Raw genomic sequence first — 22,339 nt, 5'->3', positions numbered from 1 at the left:
GGAGGATGCACCTTCTGCTACTTGGGACGAATTTGAAGACGCTTTTATTGAACATTTCATGCCAATTAAGGTTAGAGAAGCCAAGGCTATAGATTTTGAGAATCTAAGGCAAAAGGACATGACTGTTTAGGACTATTACCTCAAGTTCGTGTCATTGTCCAGACATGCCCCTCACATGGTTCCTGATATGAGAGCCGTGGTTAGAAGATATGTACTTGGGCTTAAACCCGAGTTGCACAGGGATGCCAACACAGCTACTCAGAATGACAAGATGACTATTTCCAAGATACTGGCATTCGTACAAGGTAACGAGACAAGAATGAAGGAAGAAGAAGCCCTGCAGAAGCAAAAAGATAGAGAGTTTAGCAAGAGGGCTAAGTCTGCTGGTAATTTCAGTCATGGGGGATCTCAAGGTGATGGCAACCGTTAGTTTTTTAAGAATAGGTCATCAAGACCTGCTCCCTCAACAGCTAGTGCTCCATTTCAGAGGTCCAAGTTTAACCAGAAAGACCGGAACTTCGGAACGGCAGGCTCACATTCACAGGCCAACGTGACCAACTGTGGTTTTCAACACCCTACTTGCAACACTTGTGGTAAGAAACATTCAGGAGTATGCCGTTTGGGCATGGATGGTTGTTTTGGGTGTGGTCAGCCGGGTCATTTTCTGCGGGATTGTCCGTCCGCAAGACAGAATACCGGAGGTAACAGTAATATAGCTCAGTCCACAAATTCAGCAGCTCCCCGAAATTCCCAAGCCCAGCAGGGGTGCAGGGAAACAAAGTCCGGTAATACGGGCGGTGGTCAGAATCGTCTGTATGCACTGTCAGGTCGCCAGGATACAGAGGCTCGTGGAGATGTTGTCACAGGTATGCTAATAGTCTTCACCTTCGATGTATACTCTCTTATGGACCCAGGATCCACTCTATCTTATGTAACCCCGTATATTGCTAAGAAATTTGGGATAGAACCCAAAAAGTTGCAAGAACCATTCGAAATATCCACACCGGTTGGGGAATCAGTTATAGCTAGGCGTATCTATAGAGGTTGTCCAGTGTTAATCTACCATCGCAGCACCATAACAGACTTAATAGAATTGGAGGTGGTAGATTTTGACGTAATTATGGGCATGGATTGGTTAGAGTCCTGTTATGCCTCTGTGGGTTGTAGAACCAAAACTGTGACATTTGATTTTCTCGATAAACTTATAGAATGGAAAGGTAATTCAGTAGCATCTACGGGTAGATTTATTTCCTACCTTAGTGCCAGAAAGATGATCTCCAAGGGGTATATTTATCACTTAGTTCGAGTCAGGGATGCAGATGCCCAAACTCCAGCTCTTCAGTCAGTACCAGTTGTCAGTGAATTTCCAGAAGTCTTTCCAGATGACCTACCCGGAGTCCCTCCCGATAGGGAAATTGATTTTAGAATTGACCTACTTCCCGGCACTAAGCCGATATCTATTCCACCGTATAGGATGGCCCCAGCAGAGTTAAAGGAGTTAAAAGTTCAGTTGAAGGATCTTCTTGATAAGGGATTTATATGGCCAAGTGTCTCACCTTGGGGCGCACCGGTCTTGTTTGTCCGAAAGAAGGATGGATCCTTGCGTATGTGTATAGACTACCGCCAGTTGAATAAGGTCACTATTAAAAATAAGTATCCTCTTCCTAGAATAGATGACCTATTTGATCAACTTCAGGGTGCTCAGTGTTATTCGAAGATTGACCTCAGATTAGGCTACCATCAGTTAAAGGTTAAGGAAGTTGACATTCCAAAGACCGCTTTCAGAACCCGTTATGGTCATTTTGAATTTCTTGTCATGTCGTTTGGGTTGACGAATGCACCAACATCTTTCATAGATCTTATGAACAGAGTATTCAAGCCTTATCTTGATTTATTTGTCATTGTGTTTATTGATGACATATTGGTGTATTCCTGTAGTGAGACAGATCATACAGAGCATCTCAGAATAGTGTTGCAGACTCTCAAGGATCGTGAGCTTTATGCAAAATTCTCCAAGTGCGAGTTTTGGCTCAAATCAGTGGCCTTCTTAGGCCATGTCATTTCAGGTGAAGGTGTTAAGGTGGACCTTCAAAAAATTGATGCTGTCAAGAACTGGCCCAGACCTACCTCAGCATCAGACATCAGAAGTTTCTTGGGCCTAGCAGGTTATTATAGGCGTTTTGTTGAGGGATTTTCCTCTATCTCAGCTCCGCTGACTAAGCTGACTCAGAAGAAAGTCAAATTCCAATGGTCAGATGCTTGTGAGCGAAGCTTTGAAGAGTTGAAGAAGAAATTGACTTCTGCTCCAGTTTTGACGCTGCCAGAGGGAACTGAAGGGTTCGTGGTTTATTGTGATGCTTCGGGAGTTGGTCTCGGATGTGTCTTAATGTAGCATGGTAAGGTTATAGGTTATGCATCTCGTCAGCTCAAGGTTCACGAAAAGAATTATCCGACTCATGACCTAGAGTTGGCAGCTGTAGTTTTTGCACTTAAGATATGGCGTCATTATTTGTATGGAGTGCATGTTGATATTTTCACAGATCATAAAATCCTGCAGTATATCTTCAAGCAAAGGGAGCTGAATCTTAGGCAAAGGAGATGGCTCAAATTGCTTAAGGATTATGATGTGGATATTCTTTATCATCCGGGGAAAGCGAATGTTGTAGCTGATTCTCTTAGTCGGCATTCCATGGGAAGTCTAGCCCACGTGGACGTAGATAAGAGAGTTATGACAAAGGAAGTTCACCATTTGGCCAATCTTGGAGTTCGCCTTATGGACTCCGAGGATGGTGGTGTGGTTGTTCAGAATAGGTGTCTTTCCTCTTTAGTCGTGGAAGTCAAGGAGAAACAGTTTAATGATCCCTACTTGTTGCAGCTGAAAGAGGGGATTCACAAACATAAGACGACGGCTTTCGAACAAGGGGGAGATGATGGTACCTTGAGGTACTGAGGCAGATTATGTGTTCCAGATGTAGATGGACTCAGAGAGCGAATCATGTCAGAAGCTCACAATTCTAGGTATTCAATTCAACCAGGTTCCACTAAGATGTATCATGATCTTAAGGAGATTTACTGGTGGAACGATATGAAGAGGAATGTGGCAGATTTTATAGCTAGGTGTTCAAATTGTCAGCAAGTGAAAGCCGAACACCAGAGGCCTGGTGGCTTGGCTCAGATTACTGATATTCCTGTCTGGAAATGGGAAATGATCAATATGGATTTTATATCAGGTCTACCTCGTTCAGCTAGGAGACATGACTCTATTTGGGTGATCATCGACCGACTTACTGAGTCAGCGCACTTTTTGCCAGTCAAGACCACAGATTCAGCAGAAGATTATGCCAAGATGTATGTTAATGAGATTTTCAGATTGCATGGGACACCTGTGTCCATTATTTCAGATCGTGGTGCTCAGTTCACAGTGAACTTCTGGAAATCCTTTCAGAAAGGATTGGGTACCAAGTTGAACCTCAGCACAGCTTTCCATCCACAAACAGATGGTCAGGCAGAGCGCACTATTCAGACCCTTGATGACATGTTGAGAGCATGTGTCCTAGATTTCATGGGTAATTGGGATGACCATTTACCTCTCATCGAGTTTTCCTATAATAACAGTTATCATGCTAGCATTGGAATGACACCGTTTGAAGCTATGTATGGGCGAAGGTGCAGATCACCAATTGGTTGGTTCGAAGTAGGTGAAGCAGAGTTTTTAGGACCAGACTTGGTTTATCAAGCTATGGAGAAAGTCAAGTTAATACATGAGCATTTGAAAACTGCTCAGAGTCGCCAGAAGTCTTACACAAATGTGAAGCGAAGGGACTTAGAATTTTCAGTTGACAATTGGGTGTTCCTTAAAGTCTCACCTATGAAGGGTGTTATGCGATTTGGCAAGAAAGGGAAGCTCAGTCCAAGATATATTGGACCTTACAGAATTTTACGAAAGGTCGGTCTAATAGATTATGAACTTGAGTTGCCACAAGAGTTAGCTGTTGTTCACCCAGTGTTTCATGTATCCATGTTGAAGAAGTGTGTGGGAGACCCTTCGTTGGTTGTTCCTGCTGATGCTATAACAGTTAAGGATGGCCTCACCTATGAGGAGATCCCTGTATCCATTCTTGATCGTCAGGTTCGTAAGTTGAGAACTAAGGAAGTAGCCTCAGTGAAAGTCTTGTGGATGAGTCAGAAAGTTGAGGAAGCTATATGGGAAGCCGAGGAGGATATGAAATCCATGTACCCGCATTTGTTTCAGCCCGCAGAAGAGATTTTTGATGAAGCACCAAGATTTTGAGGTACGTAAGCTTTCTTTTCATGCTTTTGGTCGTGTGTGGCCAATTTATAGTGCTATTGTGATGTAGCCCTGTGAGGCAATGATATTGTGGGTTGTTGTGATAGGTTGGTAATGCCATATTACAGGGGAAACTCTGGCGAAATTTTTGTATAATCCCGAATGTTTATCATTCGAGGACGAATGATCCTAAGGGGGAGATATTGTAACACCTCGTAGCATCGGGCGAAAGTTTGACTCATAGGATGATAATATAATGGGACCAATATGAGGGTTATAAGAAGTGTTTTGAAAACCAATGAAGTCATAAGAAATGTCTTTGGGCAAAGAAAAGTTGGAAGCCACTCTACGGGGCATGTTTGCAAGTGAGTTTATAGAAGGTCTTACTTCCAACAACCATAACCCCTCTATTAATATGGAATTTGGGAAAACTTCCTTGACGAAAGTTGTATCCCTTTGAAATATATTTCCAACCATAGTTCGTGGGCCCTCACAGCATATCGGGATCAAAAGTTATGGCCATTATACGATAGACTGTCCGAGCAGAAAATTTCTACGGACCATTTGACGGTCCGTAGGAAATTTTGACGGCCGTAAAACAATTTGACGGTCCCGTCAAATTGACTCAGGCCAGCGTAAAATGGTCACAGAAACCCATATTTTGCGGGGCATTTTTACGGACCATTTTGACGGTCCGTCAAACAGTTTGACGGTTCGTAAAAATGGGCGTAGAATTGCCCGACGGGTCAGATTTTAAGATGTTAATAAGAGACCCAAGCTCATTTTTTTCCATTCCCATTTCTCCTCCACGACTCAAGGGTTCTCTAGAGCCATCCAAACACTTCATATGCAAGAATCCAAGTGAAACTAAAGATCCACTTCATCAGTCCACAAAACTAAGTGTGAGAAACACATCAAATCCATTCAAGTCAAGAAATTCCATAGAAGGTGGAACTAGGGTTTTGTTCAAGTGAAGAATTTCAACTCAAGGCTTATTCCTACAATAACTAAGGTAAGTTTTATGATGTTTCATGATGATTAAAGTGTTGATAAGTTCTTGGGAGAATAGTAAATGGGTTTGATAAAGAGAATTATATGAACTATGCTAGGGTTTTTGGATTGTTGACTTGGGATTGTTGTATTCATATGGGTGATGAAGAATGATGTTAATTACATCTAATTAAGATTGTAGAATCACCTAGAAGTAATAGAATGGGAATTAGGTGAAGAAATCACCATTAATGGAGACTGTGGAGCTTCATGCCCACTAAGTGTTTGATAAAATGCTTAGATGACCAAAGCATGAATATTATTGCTAATATAGAATCCCTTTGACTTGTATTGATATAGATCAAAGTTGAGAGGGTTGACGAACATTGTATTACACTCAAAGGCTGGAATTAAGGTATGTGAGGCTAACTATCTACGTTAGGTAATATTCATGATTCTCCCTACGCCTCATTCTTCATACTTGTCAGCAATTTGACTCAGAATATAGTTTAGCCCTAGTTTCATGATATGATATAGAACTGTTATCTTCTAGGGTTGCAGTTATAGAATTCGTTCATGGTTGTCACTTTGAACATCATGAACTCAGCACGTAAGCTTTATAGACTTATGCATTACTATCACATGAGTCTCAATTAGTGTATAACCAGTTATTTGCAAGAGTCCCATAATCAGAAACAGTTATTATGCTATCAGCTATAGCCAGTCTCAGTTTTGTAAATTGTTAATGTTGAACACCTGTATCTGTACTTTTGGGCCCTAGGCCACAGTTTATGCATACGTATTGCTTGGGCCAGAGGCCACAGTTTTTGTGCACATTATTTGGGCCCCAGGCCACAGTTATATTTACAGTTTTACAGGTGATTCTTCATCCAGAACAGGGAGTACTTCAGCTTCTTGCTTTCCTGTTCAGTTTCAGTTTCAGTTTCAGTTCTAGTATTTTATTGCTTCTGTTGCTTTACATACCAGTACAATTCAAATGTACTGATGTCCCTTTTTATTGCTTGGGGGCCTGCATCTCGCGATGCAGGTAACGATACACAGGTTGATGACTCATCTAATTAGGAGTGCACGTATCAGCTATTGGTGAGCCCCACATTTCTTCGGGGCGTTGTCAGCTATCCAGTTATTTCAGTTTATAAACAGCTCTATCATTCAGTACTCTTAGAGGCTTCATAGACACAGTTCAGACAGTCAGACATTTATTATGTTAGCCTTGTTGGCAGTTGTTCAATCGTTTTGGTTTAGCCATGTTGGCTACTGTCAGATATATTTCAGATTGTCTAAGTATTTCCGCATTATGATTTCAGTAAGACCTTTAGTATATCATCATGTGTTTAGTTGTTTCCACATTCAGTTACGTTTTGATATCTCATGTTGATTCAGTCAGCCAGTTGGTTCGCTCGGTCACATGTAGTCATGCACCGGGTGCCGTGTTACGCCCAGGCCAAGGTTCGGGGCGTGAGAATTAACTAATGTAATTAATTTTAAACTATGTTGACCCGATCCCAACCCAACTACCCGACAAACCTGACCCGCCCCAAGTATACCATAAATATTTCCTGGTAAGCGCGAAAGGAAATGGTTACCCATCACTTATTGCATACGGGGGTTTTTTTTTTTTTTTGCTAATTTTAACTATTTTTTCCTTTTTTTTGGTTTTTGTTAAATTACTCTTTTTTTAAAAAGGAATAACTGAGCAAACAGTGGATAAACTATTATGCAGCCTGGTATTAGTGCGTGAATTAAGCATTAGCGTACTGCAATTTTTATTGTTTCCAGCAAAAATAAGTGATAATTTGATAAAATTGCTTCTTTTTTTAGCCTTATTTAAGTTAGGGCGGGTCGGGTTTTCGGGTAGGTGGGTTGGGATCCGGTCAACATAGTTTCAAATTAATTACATTAGTTAATTATATGGGGTAACCAAATAAATGCTGACATGTCATAAGTGAGATGGGGCTATTAGAAATAAGGGTATACTAGACCCCATTGGTGGACGGCAGGGGTATATTACACCCCATAGGTGGATGTCAGGGGTATTTTGGGGGCTCAAAAGTGGATGAAGGGTATTTTTGTACCAGTTCTAATAGTTCGAGGGTATTTTAGGCCCTTTTCCGTTTTATTATTGGAATTGTTTAGTATTGATTGTTAATGTGCACTGACCTCATACAAACTTACGGCCCATATTAGTAAGTGACCTTCCCTTCATTTTTTTTTTTTTTGCGCAGATTGCCCTTCTTTTGGGGTGGTCTTTAGATTTTTCCCCTCATATTTGTGGTCTTTAAATTTTGCCCTTCGCATAGAAACCCTAAGATTCTGGATTCGAACCCCCGCTCAGGCATAAAAATAAAAAATAATTTCGCAAGCCAAGACTTGGGAAAGTTATGCCAGAGCTGGCATACGCGCGCTTAAGGCATGACTAAAGTGATGCCGGATCTGGCAAAACTTTTTGCATAGTTTAGTTTTGCCTTATGGGACAAAAATTTAGTTAAGTCATAACTAAGTATGCACTACTAAAAAAACAGGGTTTTTGGACCAAATAATTTCGACCTCACTTTTTGGTCGAAAAAAAATCGACCACATGAGGTCAAAATTTTCATAATTTTTTTTTTTGGATTTCGACCTCACGTGGTGGATATTTAAATGGGAAATAAAATTTCGACCGCATGAGGTTAAAACTTATTTTTGTACAAATAATAAATAAATAAAAACATTTTTTAAAAATTAAATTATATAAATAAAATAATTAATTAAAAAAAAGCATATTTCGACTGCATGCGGTCGAAAATTAAATCAAATCTAACTTACTTAATTATTTCGACCGCACGCGGTCGAAATAATAAACTTCAAAAATTTAATATACTCCCCCCAACATCAATGGTGAAATTCTCTACCCAAAATATACCAAAACCTAATTTTATACCAAAACTCCCACCCCCAACACACCCCTACCCCGCTGCCGATGCCCCATCCCCACCACACCCCTCCCCGCCGCCGACGCCCCATCCCCACCACTGCCTGTCCTCCGTCGCCGCCCTTGTTGTTCGCCGCCATTAAAGGTAAGTAATTTTTTTGCCATTTTTTTTCAATCTCATTTCTATCATTATTAGTTACATTACTTTGTAATTGTAGTTTAATTAGTAGATTACTTATATTTATTGTTAAAGATTGCATTTGTAGCTATTTGTTAAAATTTTACTAAGTGTAAATTGAAATTGAAATTGAATGTTGTTGAAATATATTTATTGCTTTCATTGCCTTCACTCTTTTATCAATAATACCTCTAATTGAGGCATGAACATCCCTTTCAATTTCCTTCATTCTTTTGTTCCTCTTTGTAGGCAAAAACCTATGAAATAGTCCAATAAATAAGAAATTTGAAAGTGAAAGAGACATCCATTCTATCGCGGTAGCTCTCTGTTCCTGTGACTGTGTAGTACTTCTTTGCAGGTAATAGAATGGACTGGAATTTGATATTTACAAAACTTGTGAATGTTACACTGGAGAACTACCTCTTGCTATAACATCTTCCCTCCTTTTCAGGTCCTAAATGAAACCAATAAAACAGCCAATTAATAGTATATAAAATGCCTAAAGAGAAATATAGTCAATACCATAGATTCTTTCAAACACTAATTCGAGGAATCTTACAAGCTTACCTGTTTTTTTTTTTTTTTTTTTTCAGTTCAGCTTCATTAGCTTGGAGTTCTTTCTCTTTATATCTTCTTACTAGTTTGCCATTATAAAGCTTTGATATGAAAAAGGAAAAAAACAAGAGAAATGTTTAAAACCAACAAAAGAGTGTGTTCCACTTTTAAATTTGTCACTAAAGCTCTAGTAAGTTTTCAGTAAGTTCTAACTTTAAAGCATAAGTCATTGTGAACTGATTAAGATTTTGTCTTACAGTAAGTTCTATGTTGCCTACATCTCTGTTAGCTAAATGTTTAGTGAGTTTTCAAGTTCTAACTTTAAAACATCTTGCATCTTCTTAAACTAAACCTTCAGTAAGTTCTAACTGTTAAGCATATATACATCTTTTTCCTGGTTTATAACAATCTTGATCAAGTTCTTTGAAAAATGGAGTAGACAATGTTTGTTATATTGTGAATGAAAAAAGTGGAAATAAGTGAACACAAGATTGATTCATTTCATTCATCTCCTAGTTCGTATCTAACTACACCATAATCTCATATTGTGGTTCATTAACCTTTCATTTATTTTAAGCAACCATCTCTAATTCTTAGCCAAGACATTTACTAAAGATAGCAACAATTGCTAGTCTTTTGAATGTTGAAGATTGTCGCTCTAAGAAATCTGGTGGTTTGCATTTTTATTTCTGTTTGAGTGCTTTTAACAATGGCTATAAGATTATTTATCTATATAACCATGTTTTTCTCCTTATTTGCTAAGGTGTTCCTATAATATGCAGGACAACAGGAGTTAGTATGTAGCCAATATATCAAGTATACTTATGGTTCAAGTTTTTACTAGGCTTACTTGAATTTTCTTTTTCTTTTCTGATGTAATTATCTTGACAGTTAAACAAATGAGTAAACCAAATCTAAAGTTGTTACTTGTCCTAATTTGCCAGTTGACATACAAGCTTCTTATTTATAATAATAGGAGCACTATACCCTAATCTTTGTAGCTTTACTACAAATACTGAAATCCAACCAAAATATGCAAAGAAAAAGCAGTAGTATTTGTAGCAGATAATTTATGTGCTAGGCAGAAACTGAAGATTTTATCAAAAGCAAAGTGGGGTTTATCAAAATCATATGGCTTGAGTAGTTTAATTGTTAGTTGCATGGATCTGTTTGGTTTATATGTTAGTCCACTATTGGCTTAATTAGCAATTATGTGATTTGTTTGTTTAAGCAATTAGTTAAATCACACTTTGCTTAGCCTAAATTAATTAGTCAAATTTCCTTTAATCACCCAGGTGGACCTGCAATTATGCCTCGTCATACCTTATTCTGGCATAACTTTATTTCCAGTACATTAGATCTCACGTGCTTGACAACTCTGTTTTGAATTCACTAGTGCATAAGGATAAAAGTTCCAGATATGAAACAAATATCAAATTAATCTTCAATGACAATATCAGTTTCTTCACTCAATGTTAATATACCATACCTTATGTTATCTTTTCATCTGCATTGGCTTCGTAAACAGCTTTTCATTTTCAGGCTTGAAAGCAACCTCTGCTCTGAAAGCAACGTCAACTATCTGGAATCAGCACATTCATAAGTAAGAATGGAAATATGAGTTTGACTTATTAGCTGTAGCACAGGTTATGGTGTACGTTGAAGCCAGAAAATTTGAAACAAGATATCTGAATCCAGGAGCCTGAAATGAGGACACTAACAGTTTAACTAACCCTGAAAATGATATAAATGTTTGGCTACTAGCAGTAGAAAGGTTCAACTTCAACAAACCTCTAAGGCTGACTACTTTTGTTTTTTTTTTTTTTTTGCAGAAGCATATTCAGGTTTTTGTAACAGCTTTTGGTTCATGTTTTTAGACTGCATATTCAGAAATGTGTTAAAGGCGAAAGCTGGTATAATTTAACTAATACAGAGTTGTTGATTATTTTCCATCGTTCATGTTGATTGTAGCACAATACTGCTAATACAGAGTTGTTGATTATGGAGAAAGGAGTGAAATAGGTTGTGACTACTGCTGCTGATACAGTGTTGCTGGATTTCTTGACATAGAGCAATATCTCCCATATTTCATTTTTTTACTTGTGGCTCGTTTGAATATGAAATTAGTTGTTAATCTTGATTTGTTTGCCGACGCTCGAGAGGGGTCAGGAAATACCTCAAGATGAAGTCTTCAATATTACTCACACGAGGAGTCGAAGAACGTTGATGGTACAGACCAATGGATTGAGCCAAGGGCTTAGCAAACCTATGTAAGTCACTAACTAACAATAATAACTACTTTTGTTTTAACTAAATTTACCTACTAACATTGTATCCTTCAACTTCAGATCGAGTATCAATAACACAAGTTGGAATATTTTGCCAGTCAGCCAGCCGTAGTTCATGGTCTTGTTGATGAGGTTAGTGGGGAGGATTCAGATCATGTCTCTAACACCCAACGTTGACTTTTTTGATTCGTATACTTTTGGACTCTAATAATGCTATGTTTTCTTGGATATGTATATGATATTTGATTGTAGTTTTAATTCGAATTAGATGTACTTTTGAAGGTGAATTTGATTGTAGAAAGTAGTTTATGGTTGTTTAACTTTATGGTGTTTTTAAGTGTTTGAATGTAGTTTTAAGGATATTTAGAAGTACTTTGAATTTGATAGTAAATGTGTTGTAATGTCGCATTGTTGATGAATTGGATGTGTTGTAGAATAATGTTGATTTGGTTGAATTGGCAGGTCGGCTGCTGTAAATGCAGCGAATTGCTGATATTTTTTCCCCAAATTTTCGATCACACGAGATCGAAATTCAGCCCAGATATTGCTAAATTTCTACCTCACTAGGTCTAAAATGTACCTCCACATTAAAATTTCGACATCTTGTGGTCGAAATTTAAAATGTTGTCCAGGATTTCGACCACATGTGGTTGAAAAAATTAAATACTATTTTATAAAAAAACCATATTTTTCGATCACACGAGGTCGAAAATATTATTTAATATTTAAATAAAAATTATTTTTTCCACCTCGCGCGGTCGAATTTTTTTAATAATATTTAAATAAAATATGCAGTTGTCGGCCACACAAGGTCGAAAACTATATTTTCGTAATGTCAGTAGAATTTTTTTTTCGACCTCGTGTGGTCGAAAAATTTCGACCACATGAGGTCGAAAAAAATTTCACCCTATCAATTAGCGACCTGTCCTTGAGGTCGAAAATTTGGTCGAAAAATGGGCTTTTTCGACCTCATGTGGTCGAAAATTTTGGTCAAAAAACTCTGTTTTTTTAGTAGTGATGCCCAATAAGGCGGAATCTTTCCTTAAGGCATAGACTTTGCCTTAAGGAAAAGTTCTGCCTTATGACTTTTCCTTAAGTTATAGTTTAGTTATGCCTTATGGGGCAGACTCTTAGTTAAGACATAACTAAAAGTATGCCCCATATGGCGGACTTTTTCCTTAAGGAATAACTAAAAGTTTGCTTGCAAAGTAAAAAAAATAAAAATATATGCCTTAAGCAAAGTCTGCCCCCTCCGGCAGACTTTAGTTATGCCTTAAACGCGCATATACCGGCTCCGGCATAACTTTCCCCAAGCCTTGTCTTGCGAAATTATTTTTTGTTTTTATTCCGGAGCGGGAGTTCGAAACCAGAACCTCAGGGTTTCTACGCGAACCTCAGGGTTTCTACATGAAGGGCAAAATTAAAAACCAGCAATTTAAGGGGCAACAATTAAAGACCACCCCAAAAGAAGGGTAATCCTGCGAATTGCCCCCTCCCCTTCCCCCTTTAGCTTAGATTTTCCTACCTTTTTAGGGTACGATCATAATAAATCTTTGTCATATACTGTTTTCCTCTAACAATTATTTTCAGGAATAAGATGCGTAAACGGTGGCTCTCTTTTTAAATTGAAATTGTGATAAAAAAAAATATTTTCTTCTGTTTTTCTCAACTAACTCCTTATTTTCAGGCAAAAAATAGGTATAAAAAGCGGCAAAAATAGTTTGAAATGGTTTAGGCAGTCTAATGAGAATAGGCCCAAAAAGAGTAAGGTGAAGGCGTGTTTTCTCTAAATAGGACACTAAACCAACTCCGTTAAATTGAACCGTATATGCAGCTTTCCAGGTTCAAACCATTAGCGTATTCAAATTCGTCTCATCAAAACAGGAAATAGGTCTAGAAAGAATAAGGTTAAGGCATGTTTTTGCTAAATGGGTCACTGGCCCAACTCTTCTAAACTACGAGGTATACGATATGTATCACTATATATATATATATATACCTATATATTTTAATTTGCATTCACAACACATTTTGTCATTAAGCATATATATATCATTGTATTATACCTATTTTTCACACATTATTAGTCTATAGCAAATAAGTATTCTCCCATTATCTTTATCCTATACAGATGTTCTACGCTATTTTTATACTATACACATATACATTATTTTGGCCTACACCGTATACATATTTTCTACATGCTATATATATATATATATATATATATATATATATATATATATATATATATATATATATATACCTTATTTTGAAACTCGTATACTTAGGATATTATCTTATCACTATTTCACTCTATTTTATAAAATTATTTCTTAACTTTATTTTTCCTTAAAAATAGGTAAAATGAATGAATTAGATAATCCCCCCTCTAGTGTAGTCAAAGTAATTTTAAGGACTATCATCGGATAGGTTCGGAGAGATGCCTAACATGTTCCTCTAGGAATAAATAAAACTCTTACCTACAATATCATAGGTTTTTCAGACTAATAGAGTGACATATCAATACAAATGGTTTCTTAATATACTCTCATAAAGTAGGTGGCGACTGTAAACCCTTTTAAAATCAAGTAAGAGAAGACATATCAATACAAATGGTTTCTTAATATACTCTCATAAAGTAGGTGGCGACTGTAAACCCTTTTAAAATCAAGTAAGAGAGCTTGGATGTTGAAAACATATTTTGACCAGTTCAAAACAGGATGCAACAAAGCTTCCACTTAGTTTTGTTAGTCTAAGAATGTAGCCACATCAATGCTGATTTTATCCCGTCTACTAATACCTCTATAATTTTAGTTGCCATTTTTAAACCTTCCCTCAATGCGAGGATCAAGCTTTGATACCATTGGTACATCCCAAGGACAACCACACCTCAAAAGCTAGATGTATATTGAGATGGGAGAGCTCAATACTATATAAATCCCATATTAGCATATTGCGGTACCAATATGGGACTCAAGTCTCATACCTTGCAATAGACCATTACAAACCATTATGCTCAGCATCTGTCATCCTTAGCGACTCTGCACTTGATAGCTTTCACTCTTCCACATGTTGGTACCCCTTTCCCAAGTATCCATTTTCGTGTTAGGTCCTCAAGCATCGGCGACTGGTTGTGTGCAAGATATTCCTAGCTCCGAGCAAACACTATAATACCGATGTCATCATTCATGGCATGGTGGGCACGGAGGGTGATAGGTAGCTCTAATACCATTATTATGAACTGATCTGAGAAGATGATATATAAAATACTTCTTCATAACTGACAAAGAAGCTTCTCCTACTATACATATAGAGCGTACCTTCCCAAAAGGATCCTGGACAATACTAAATCCAAAAGATAAATGAGGTCGATGCGCAACTAACCAAACTCGTACCTAAAAGCATAGTAGACTAAAGTGTAAGATATATAAAATACTAACTAACTAACTTGATGCCATAACTAACTATTTTCCTTTCTTTATGTACTCTAACACAAGCTAAATGTACTCCCCTCTTATGCACATCTTTTCCAACACACATCAATCTGGAATTACTAAAATAAACTAATTGTTCATCGACAAAACAAATAAGTTGTAACAACCCGTTTAGTCATTTTGTGTTTTTTGCCTTATTCTCCCCAAAATACCTTTTCGCTAGTTTTATTTTGGTACTTAATGTCTAGCAGGGATGGATGGCGCGGTTCCCGAGGCAATCGACCAAGTCTGGATTGGAAATAGTGAAATTGGAAGTTTCTAATTTAAAGAAATGAAGAAGTTTGATCAAAGTGAACATCGGGGGTAAATGCATTTTCTTCGAAGTTCTGTCGATTCCATTAGGTCTAGAATATAATTTATGAATTAGTCGAGCTGTTAGTTCAGGTCCCGAGGCATTTAAGTGTGATTTAGATCATTGGATGAGAAAGTAGTAATTTGAGGACTTGGAGTTGACCTAGGTCAATATAGGTCAAGACGACCTCTTTTGAGAATTCTGAGTGCGCGAGCAAGTTTGTAGCGTGTTTTATGATTGAAATACATATTTGGTTTGTATCGGGAGGGGGGGGTTTCCGTATGAGTTTCGGTGTTTGATCGAAAATCGAAACAAACCAGAAAATTTTTTGGTTCAGTTATTTGGTTTCCTTCTATGCGATCACGTAGAAGGCCTCACATTTGCGAAACTCAGGCTTCGGTAGGGTCGTGATCGCATCCATGGGCCCACATTCGTGAAGGGGAAATGAGGACTGGGCACGTCACACTAGCACATCGCAATAGCGATGCGTCACGCTCCCGATGGGCTGGGCCAGGATAGGTCATAGTCGTGAGCGGGGTCTCACGATTGTCAAGAGTATTTTACCTGGACAGAATAAAAAGATCCATTTCAAACTTCATTCTTTCTAAATCAATTTTGGGAGCTAGAGAGCTCAGATTTGGATGTTTTCATGTGTACTCTTCAAGATTCGACTTGGGGGTAAGACTCTAACCTTAACCTAAGTAATTCTCCATGTTTCCATCCATTAATTACTAATTTCTTTAATGATTTAAACTTAGGAAGGAAGCTCAAAGAAAGGGCAGTCGTGGTTGACTCTTTGGACTCCGGAGTTAAGGGAATTTGAGACATACTAGAATCTTTATGCAATGTTTGTATTGGCTAATCAAATTAAGGGGTGTAACAGGGATTAGGGGCCCCATACTCGTGAGGTGACGAGCACTTGAGCTGGTGTATTCATTATGAGTAATTAATGAAAAATGGGATAAATGTTAAGCCTAGGGGCATTAGTGGTACTGTAAAATCTACTAGCTTGGTGTGGTTGTTGATTATGTGGGCTTATCATAGCCATTTTTGTTTAATACTTGTGAATATTGATTTATTGTGCATTCATCACTCCATATCTCGTCTAAAATCATGAAAAATGAAACTATATTTGACATTGAATTGATATTATGCAATTACATGTGCGCATAACCATTTCATACATTTGTGTTATTATTGGCATGATATTGATGCATCATAAGGAATGGTCCGTAGAGACCCAATTAGATATGGTACATGATTGGAGTGATGATAACATGATAGCCTATTAACTTATACCGTAATGTGATTTGGAGGATCTGGCATTCTGGGTGAGTATCTGATATAATAGCATATTATCTTATGGCCGATATGATCTGGAGGATTTGGCATTTCGGGTGAGCCTATAGACCTCATGAGTCCCCCATGGGTCAGGTGGAACCTACTGCAGGAGCGTGTGTATACTAGTGCATATTGGCCATTGTATTTCATATCACTTTCATTCCATACGATTCATACTTGATTGTATTGTCTTATTGAAATTCTAATATCAATATTTGAAAAGAAATAAGCGTTATGACTTGATTGAATTGTGGATTTTCTTATCTTAAATGTTTAACTATTTATAAACTGTAAAAACTTAATACTACGAAGTGTGGAGGTAAGTATCGAAAGGACCAATCGTCATCATCGCTTTAATATAGGGTTGATCAACGATGAAGTTGACTACACGTTCTTCCGTGTACTCAGTCTACACTTGATGCGTATTTTGTGTGCAGGTTCTGACCCAAGTTTGAGTAGAGGATGAAATCCAGCGATCGTTGAGGCATGTTTTGGAGTTTAGGGTGAGCTGATGGGTGTTCCATAGCACTGGACTCCAGTTTTATTTATTTATCCTGTTTTTACCTTCCAGACAGTATGTGTAGTATTACAGGCTAGTCTTCCAGATTTAGTAACTCTTGTAATTATGATTTCCAGGTTTGGAGAAGATGTGTATATAACTTAGAATTATATCATAGAAGGCCTCGCGTTCGCAAAGTTCTGGCTTCGGTGGGGTCACGATCTCGATCATGGGCCTGCTTTTGCATAGCGCAAATGGGGACTGGAGCGGGTCAAGCTGGCACATCGCTATCTTAATGTCCACGTCACATTCACAATGGGATCGGGGGTTGGGTAGCAGTTGCGGTTGTGAGCGGGGTCTCACAATTGCGAAGAGCATTTTACCTGGACAAAATAAAAAATTCCATTTCGAACTTCATTTTTTCGAAATCAATTTTTGGAGCTAGGGAGCTCTGATTTAGGTTATTTCAAGTGCATTCTTCAAGATTCGACTTGGGAGAAGTTTTCCAAAATCTACATTCGAAAGATAGATTGTTTGCATGGAGTGCCCATTTCTATCATTTCGAATCGAGGCACAAAGTTTACATCTCATTTCTGGCGGTCTATGCGGAAGGAGTTAGGTACTAGAGTGGAGCTTCGTACAGCTTTGCACACTCAGACTGATAGCTAGTCCGAGTGGACTATTTAGTTTCTCGAGGATATGGTGCTGGCTTGTGTGATTGACTTTGGTGGTTATTGGAATCAATTTATACCTGTGGCAGAGTTTGCTTACAACAATAGGTATCATTTGAGTATTGAGATGGCATCCTTTGAAGCATATATGGTAGGAGGTGTCGCTCTCCGATTGGTTGGTTTGATGCTTTCAAGGTTAGGCCTTAGGGTACAATTTGTTGAGAGATTCCTTGGATAAGGTTAAGTTGATTCATGAAAGACTTCTCACGGTGTCACGACCCGACTCGGGGCTGCGACGAGCACCCGGTGCTAGCCCACCCGAGCACCCTCTTAGCTTACTCTTATACTTACATCTAGGTGAGCCACATAATTATACATACATTTCCATTCATTCGTCAACGAGTCCCAATTGGACAACAGTACATCTATATCACCATAGGCCTCTATGCCATATCAATGTACATGGGCCAACGTGGCCGACAAAATGATACACAAAACATAGGCCGACAAGGTCGGACATGTCTAACCATATACACATGACTACGAGCCTCTAGGAAGAGTATAAAACATCACATGAGCGGGACAGGACCCTGCTATGCCCATAATTATATACACAGAAGAATAAGTACCCAAAAGCTATGGCTCCGAAGGAAATGGAGCTCCGCTATGTAATCTCTGAATAAGCAGCTATGGATCAAGTCTGTCTCCCTGTGCACTTGCGGGCATGACGCAGCGTCCACAAACAAAAGGACGTCAGTACGAAGAATGTACCGAGTATGTAAAGCATGATTAACATCAATATAGAAGCATTATAGACAATATATGAAGTGGCATAGGAGGGAAGACAATAGTATCATCGTCATGGCACTTACCTGCCTTTCATAGGAACTTTCCATTTCTCATGCGTATTTCATAATAGTGTTCGTATTCGTATACATGCCCCTATTCGCATTCATATACATAGTATTTTCACATTCATATTCATATTATATACATAGCCATACACTTATATACATACATAGCGTACCCGACCATAAGGTTCGGTGTTTCATACATACTTGGCCGACCAAGGCTCAATGTTATTTCTACCTGGCCCTACCAAGGCTTCAGGGTTATCCGTACCATCTGCAGATGTGTGCGCGCGTTACGTAATCATATACATACATATATATATATACATCCATATACATATATTCTACCCGGCATTATAAGCTCGGGGTGTCATTATAGCCTTTCATAGGAACATGTGAATATAATAGCCCGTAGGCACCTTTAGCATCATTATTATTATCATCGTCATCACTATCATCATCGTTTTCACTACATCTCTATCTTATGCTTACTCGTCAATGGGGTGCGTAGTACATTCGTAGCACGTATCGAGGGTCGTGAGCTTATGAGCTCGGAGTGTCAATCACTTGAATACAACATACTCATATAGAGGATTTAAGAGTTTGGCCAAGGAACCATGCCTTATGAAAGAAGGGTTAGCCTTACATACCTTTTCGTCGGACTATTCTACACTTGCACGCTTCCTTCCAATGCTAGCGTCTATACCTTCATTAATATCATAACAATGGCCATTAGTCATTCACGTTATCCACATTATTTAGATTCCTTAATTTGCCTCTAATTCACCCATATTCATGGTCATAACATCCAACTTCGCCTATTCGTCTAAAGTGTCTAGTTCATGATCTTAGTACCATTTATAAAGCATTCATATCACAACACAACAACGTTCATGATTCAATTCCAACTATTCCACAAAATGTCACTATTCATCATTCATGACCTACTTGACCATATTTTCTACAATCCATGTATTCCAACTCTTCAATACCTTAAACATCATGTAAAAATCATGAATCTTACCTTAGAAGTTGTAGGAACAAGCTTTGGTTAATAATACTCCACTTTGAGCAAAACCCTAGTTTTTCTCCATTTGCATTTCTTGACTTTAATGGTATTTAATGGCTTGCTTACACTTGCTTCACTTGTTTATGTTGTTGGTGACTTATAATCCTTGAAAACTTATGAAATAAATGTAGAGAGATGATTCTAGAGAGAAGTGGTGTAATGTAGAAATGAAATAAAACAAGTCTTGGTCCTCATATTTAATGAATTGAAATTCTGTGTTGAGGTGTACAGTGGTCGTCCATGGAGGTTTACGGTCCGTATTCCAGTTTACGGACCGTCCCTCGTGGTCGTCTTTAACCTTAAGCAGAACCAAAAATTTTGGCTGCATGCATGGTGATTTACGACCATGGTTTACGGGCCGTAAATCACTTACAGTCCGTCCACCAGGTCGTATTTTACCACCTCTCAGTTGGGCAGAAAGTTGAAACCTTGCATGGCAAATTACGACTGCCAGCTTACAGACCGTATTCCATTTTACGGTCCGTATTTTGCACTTTACGACCACTAGGCATTTTTGCCAACTTTCCACTTTTCACATTTCTCGACTTTTCATTCTAATCATTCTCGTCCATATACGCACATTGCTCATGAAACATTATACACTCGCACTCCTCGCACTCATCACAAGTTCGTTTACTTGCATACCAACGGGGAATTTTCCGAGGTGCAACACACGACCAGATTAGGCAAGAGAGTTATGCGGATCGAAAGGTTCGTTAGTAAGAGTTCATGGTTGGGGAGCGAGTTCTGTTGAAGATTTCACCCATGAAGAGTGTGATGTGGTTTGGGAAGAAGGCAAGTTGAGCCCGAGGTATATTGGCCTGTATGATAGTGTTTAGTGTATTGGTGAGGTAGCCTATGAGTTGTCTTTACCTCCTGGTTTGTTGAGTATTCATCTAGTTTTTCATGTTTCGATGTAGAAGAAGTACCATTCGGACGATTCTCGTGTAATTCAATTGGATACAGTGTTGCTTGATCAAAATCTAGATTTTGAGGAAGAGTCGCTAGCCATTTCGGATAGGCAGGTTCGGAAATTGAAATCAAAGGAAACAGCTTCAGTGAAAGTGCACTGGAGGCATCGTCCAATTGAAGAGGCTACTTGGGAGACCAAGTCGGGTATACGGACTAGACATCCCTAGATTATTTAAAGTCCAGGTATTTTCTATTTTATCGTTCGAGTATGAACGCTTGATGTAACGACCGGTTTAGTCATTTTGAGCTTTATGCCTTATTTTCAGAAAATATCCTTTTTGTGGTTTCATTTTGGCATTTATGACCTTCAGGAATGAATGGCGCGGTTTCGGAAGTAATAAAGCAGGTTTTTGATTGGAATTAGTGAAATTGAAAGTTTCTATGTTAAAAACTTATGATGTATGACCAAAGTCAACATCAGGGATAAATGCATTTTTTTCTAAGTTCGGTTGATTCCATTAAGTCCAGAATTCGATTTATGACTTACTCGAGCTGTTGGTTCGGGTCTCGAGGCGTTCGGGTGTGATTTGGATCGTTGGATAAGAAACTAGAAATTTTAGGACTTGGAGTCGACCTCGATCAACGTCTGGTCAAGACAGCCTCTTTTTGGAATTCCGAGTGCGCGAGCAGGTTCGTACGTGTTTTATGACTGAATTTGTCCGGGGGGGGGGGGTCCAGATGACTTTCGGGTGATAGATCGAAAATCGGAAGAAACCAGAAAATTTTCTAGTTCAGTTATCTAGTTTCCTTTTGCATGATTGCCATAGAAGGCCTTCCATTCGCAAAGCTCTACATTCGGTGGGGCCGCGATCGCTATTATTGGCCAGTGTTCGCGAAGGGCAAATAAGGACTGGGTCGGCTCATGCTGGCACATTACAAACGTGATGGGCACGTTATGTTCACGATGGGATGGGCCGGGTTGGGTCACGGTCACGAGCGGGGTCTCGCAATAACGAAGAGCATTTTACCTGGATAGAATTAAAAACTCCATTTCGAACTTAATTTTTCTAAATCAATTTTGGGAGCTAGAGAGCTCAGATTTGGGTGATTGCAAGAGCATTGTTCAAGATCTGACTTGGGGTATAAGATTATAACCTTAATCTAAATATTTGCCCATGTTTCCATCATTAATTAGTGATTTCTTACATAATTTAGACTTAGAAATAAGGGCTTTTCAATGAAAATAGGTTTAGTCTAAATGATCAAGTTGAAGGTCCAATTGTGATTTGATTTCACCGATTTTTGGGATTCTATGAGTAAGAAGAATTTATGTTGAAATTATGGTTTTGAACTTCGGGGCTCAAAATTGGGTTTTGGGCTGAAGTTTTGGACCCGAAACATTAATATAGCAATATGGGTATCTACGGGTTCGTATTCTTATGTAGATACCATATTGAATAGATTTGGCTCGTTCAGAAGCTCAAATGAAGGGCAAAGTCTTGGATTTACTCTTCAGACTCGGTGTTAAGACAAGTTAAGACTTACTAGACTCTTTATGAAGCGTTTGTGTTGGATAATCTAATTAAGGGGTGTAATGGGGAGTTAAGGTCCCGTACTCATGAGTTGACGAGCACTTTTGTGGGTACCGGTGTATTTGTTATGGATAAGTAATGAAAAATGGAATATTTGTGAACAGGATGAATGTTGAGCCTAAGGGCATTGGCTGTAGTGTTAAATCTATTGTCTAGGTATGGTTGTTGATTATGATATCCATGTTTATTTTATACTTATGAATATTGATTCATTGTGCATTCATCACTCCACATCTCGTCTAAAATCATGAAAAAGGAAACTATTTTTGACATTGAATTGATAATAAGGAACTACATGTACGCAAAACCATTTCATACATTTATGATATTATTGGCATGGTATTGATGCATCATAAGGAATGGTCCATAGAGACCCGATTGGAT

The 22,339-nt window shown here is 38.4% G+C and overlaps 1 protein-coding gene across 1 annotated transcript; it reads left to right on the top strand.

Moving 5' to 3' along the window:
- The first annotated feature begins 319 nt into the window (after positions 1-319).
- Positions 320-8,770, top strand: LOC132613251 (cold shock domain-containing protein 3-like). Its single transcript, XM_060327283.1, has 3 exons — positions 320-425; positions 471-856; positions 8,747-8,770. Exons 1-3 carry the CDS (start codon positions 320-322, stop codon positions 8,768-8,770), a joined length of 516 nt encoding a protein of 171 aa, XP_060183266.1.
- The last annotated feature ends 13,569 nt before the right edge of the window (positions 8,771-22,339 follow it).

This window comes from Lycium barbarum, chromosome 1 (genome assembly GCF_019175385.1).
Source record: "Lycium barbarum isolate Lr01 chromosome 1, ASM1917538v2, whole genome shotgun sequence".
NCBI classification, from domain to species: Eukaryota; Viridiplantae; Streptophyta; class Magnoliopsida; order Solanales; family Solanaceae; genus Lycium; species Lycium barbarum.
Note: the sequence above shows the minus strand (reverse complement) of the source record. Positions and strands in the feature narration are given on the sequence as shown.

Coding starts and splice junctions, on each gene's coding strand:
- LOC132613251 (XM_060327283.1), top strand. CDS start 320: ATGAAGGAAGAAGAAGCCCTGCAGAAGCAAAAAGATAGAGAGTTTAGC. Junction 426..470: donor ATCTCAAGGTGATGGCAACC/GTTAGTTTTTTA, acceptor CTCCCTCAACAG/CTAGTGCTCCATTTCAGAGG. Junction 857..8,746: donor ATACAGAGGCTCGTGGAGAT/GTTGTCACAGGT, acceptor ACTTCTTTGCAG/GTAATAGAATGGACTGGAAT.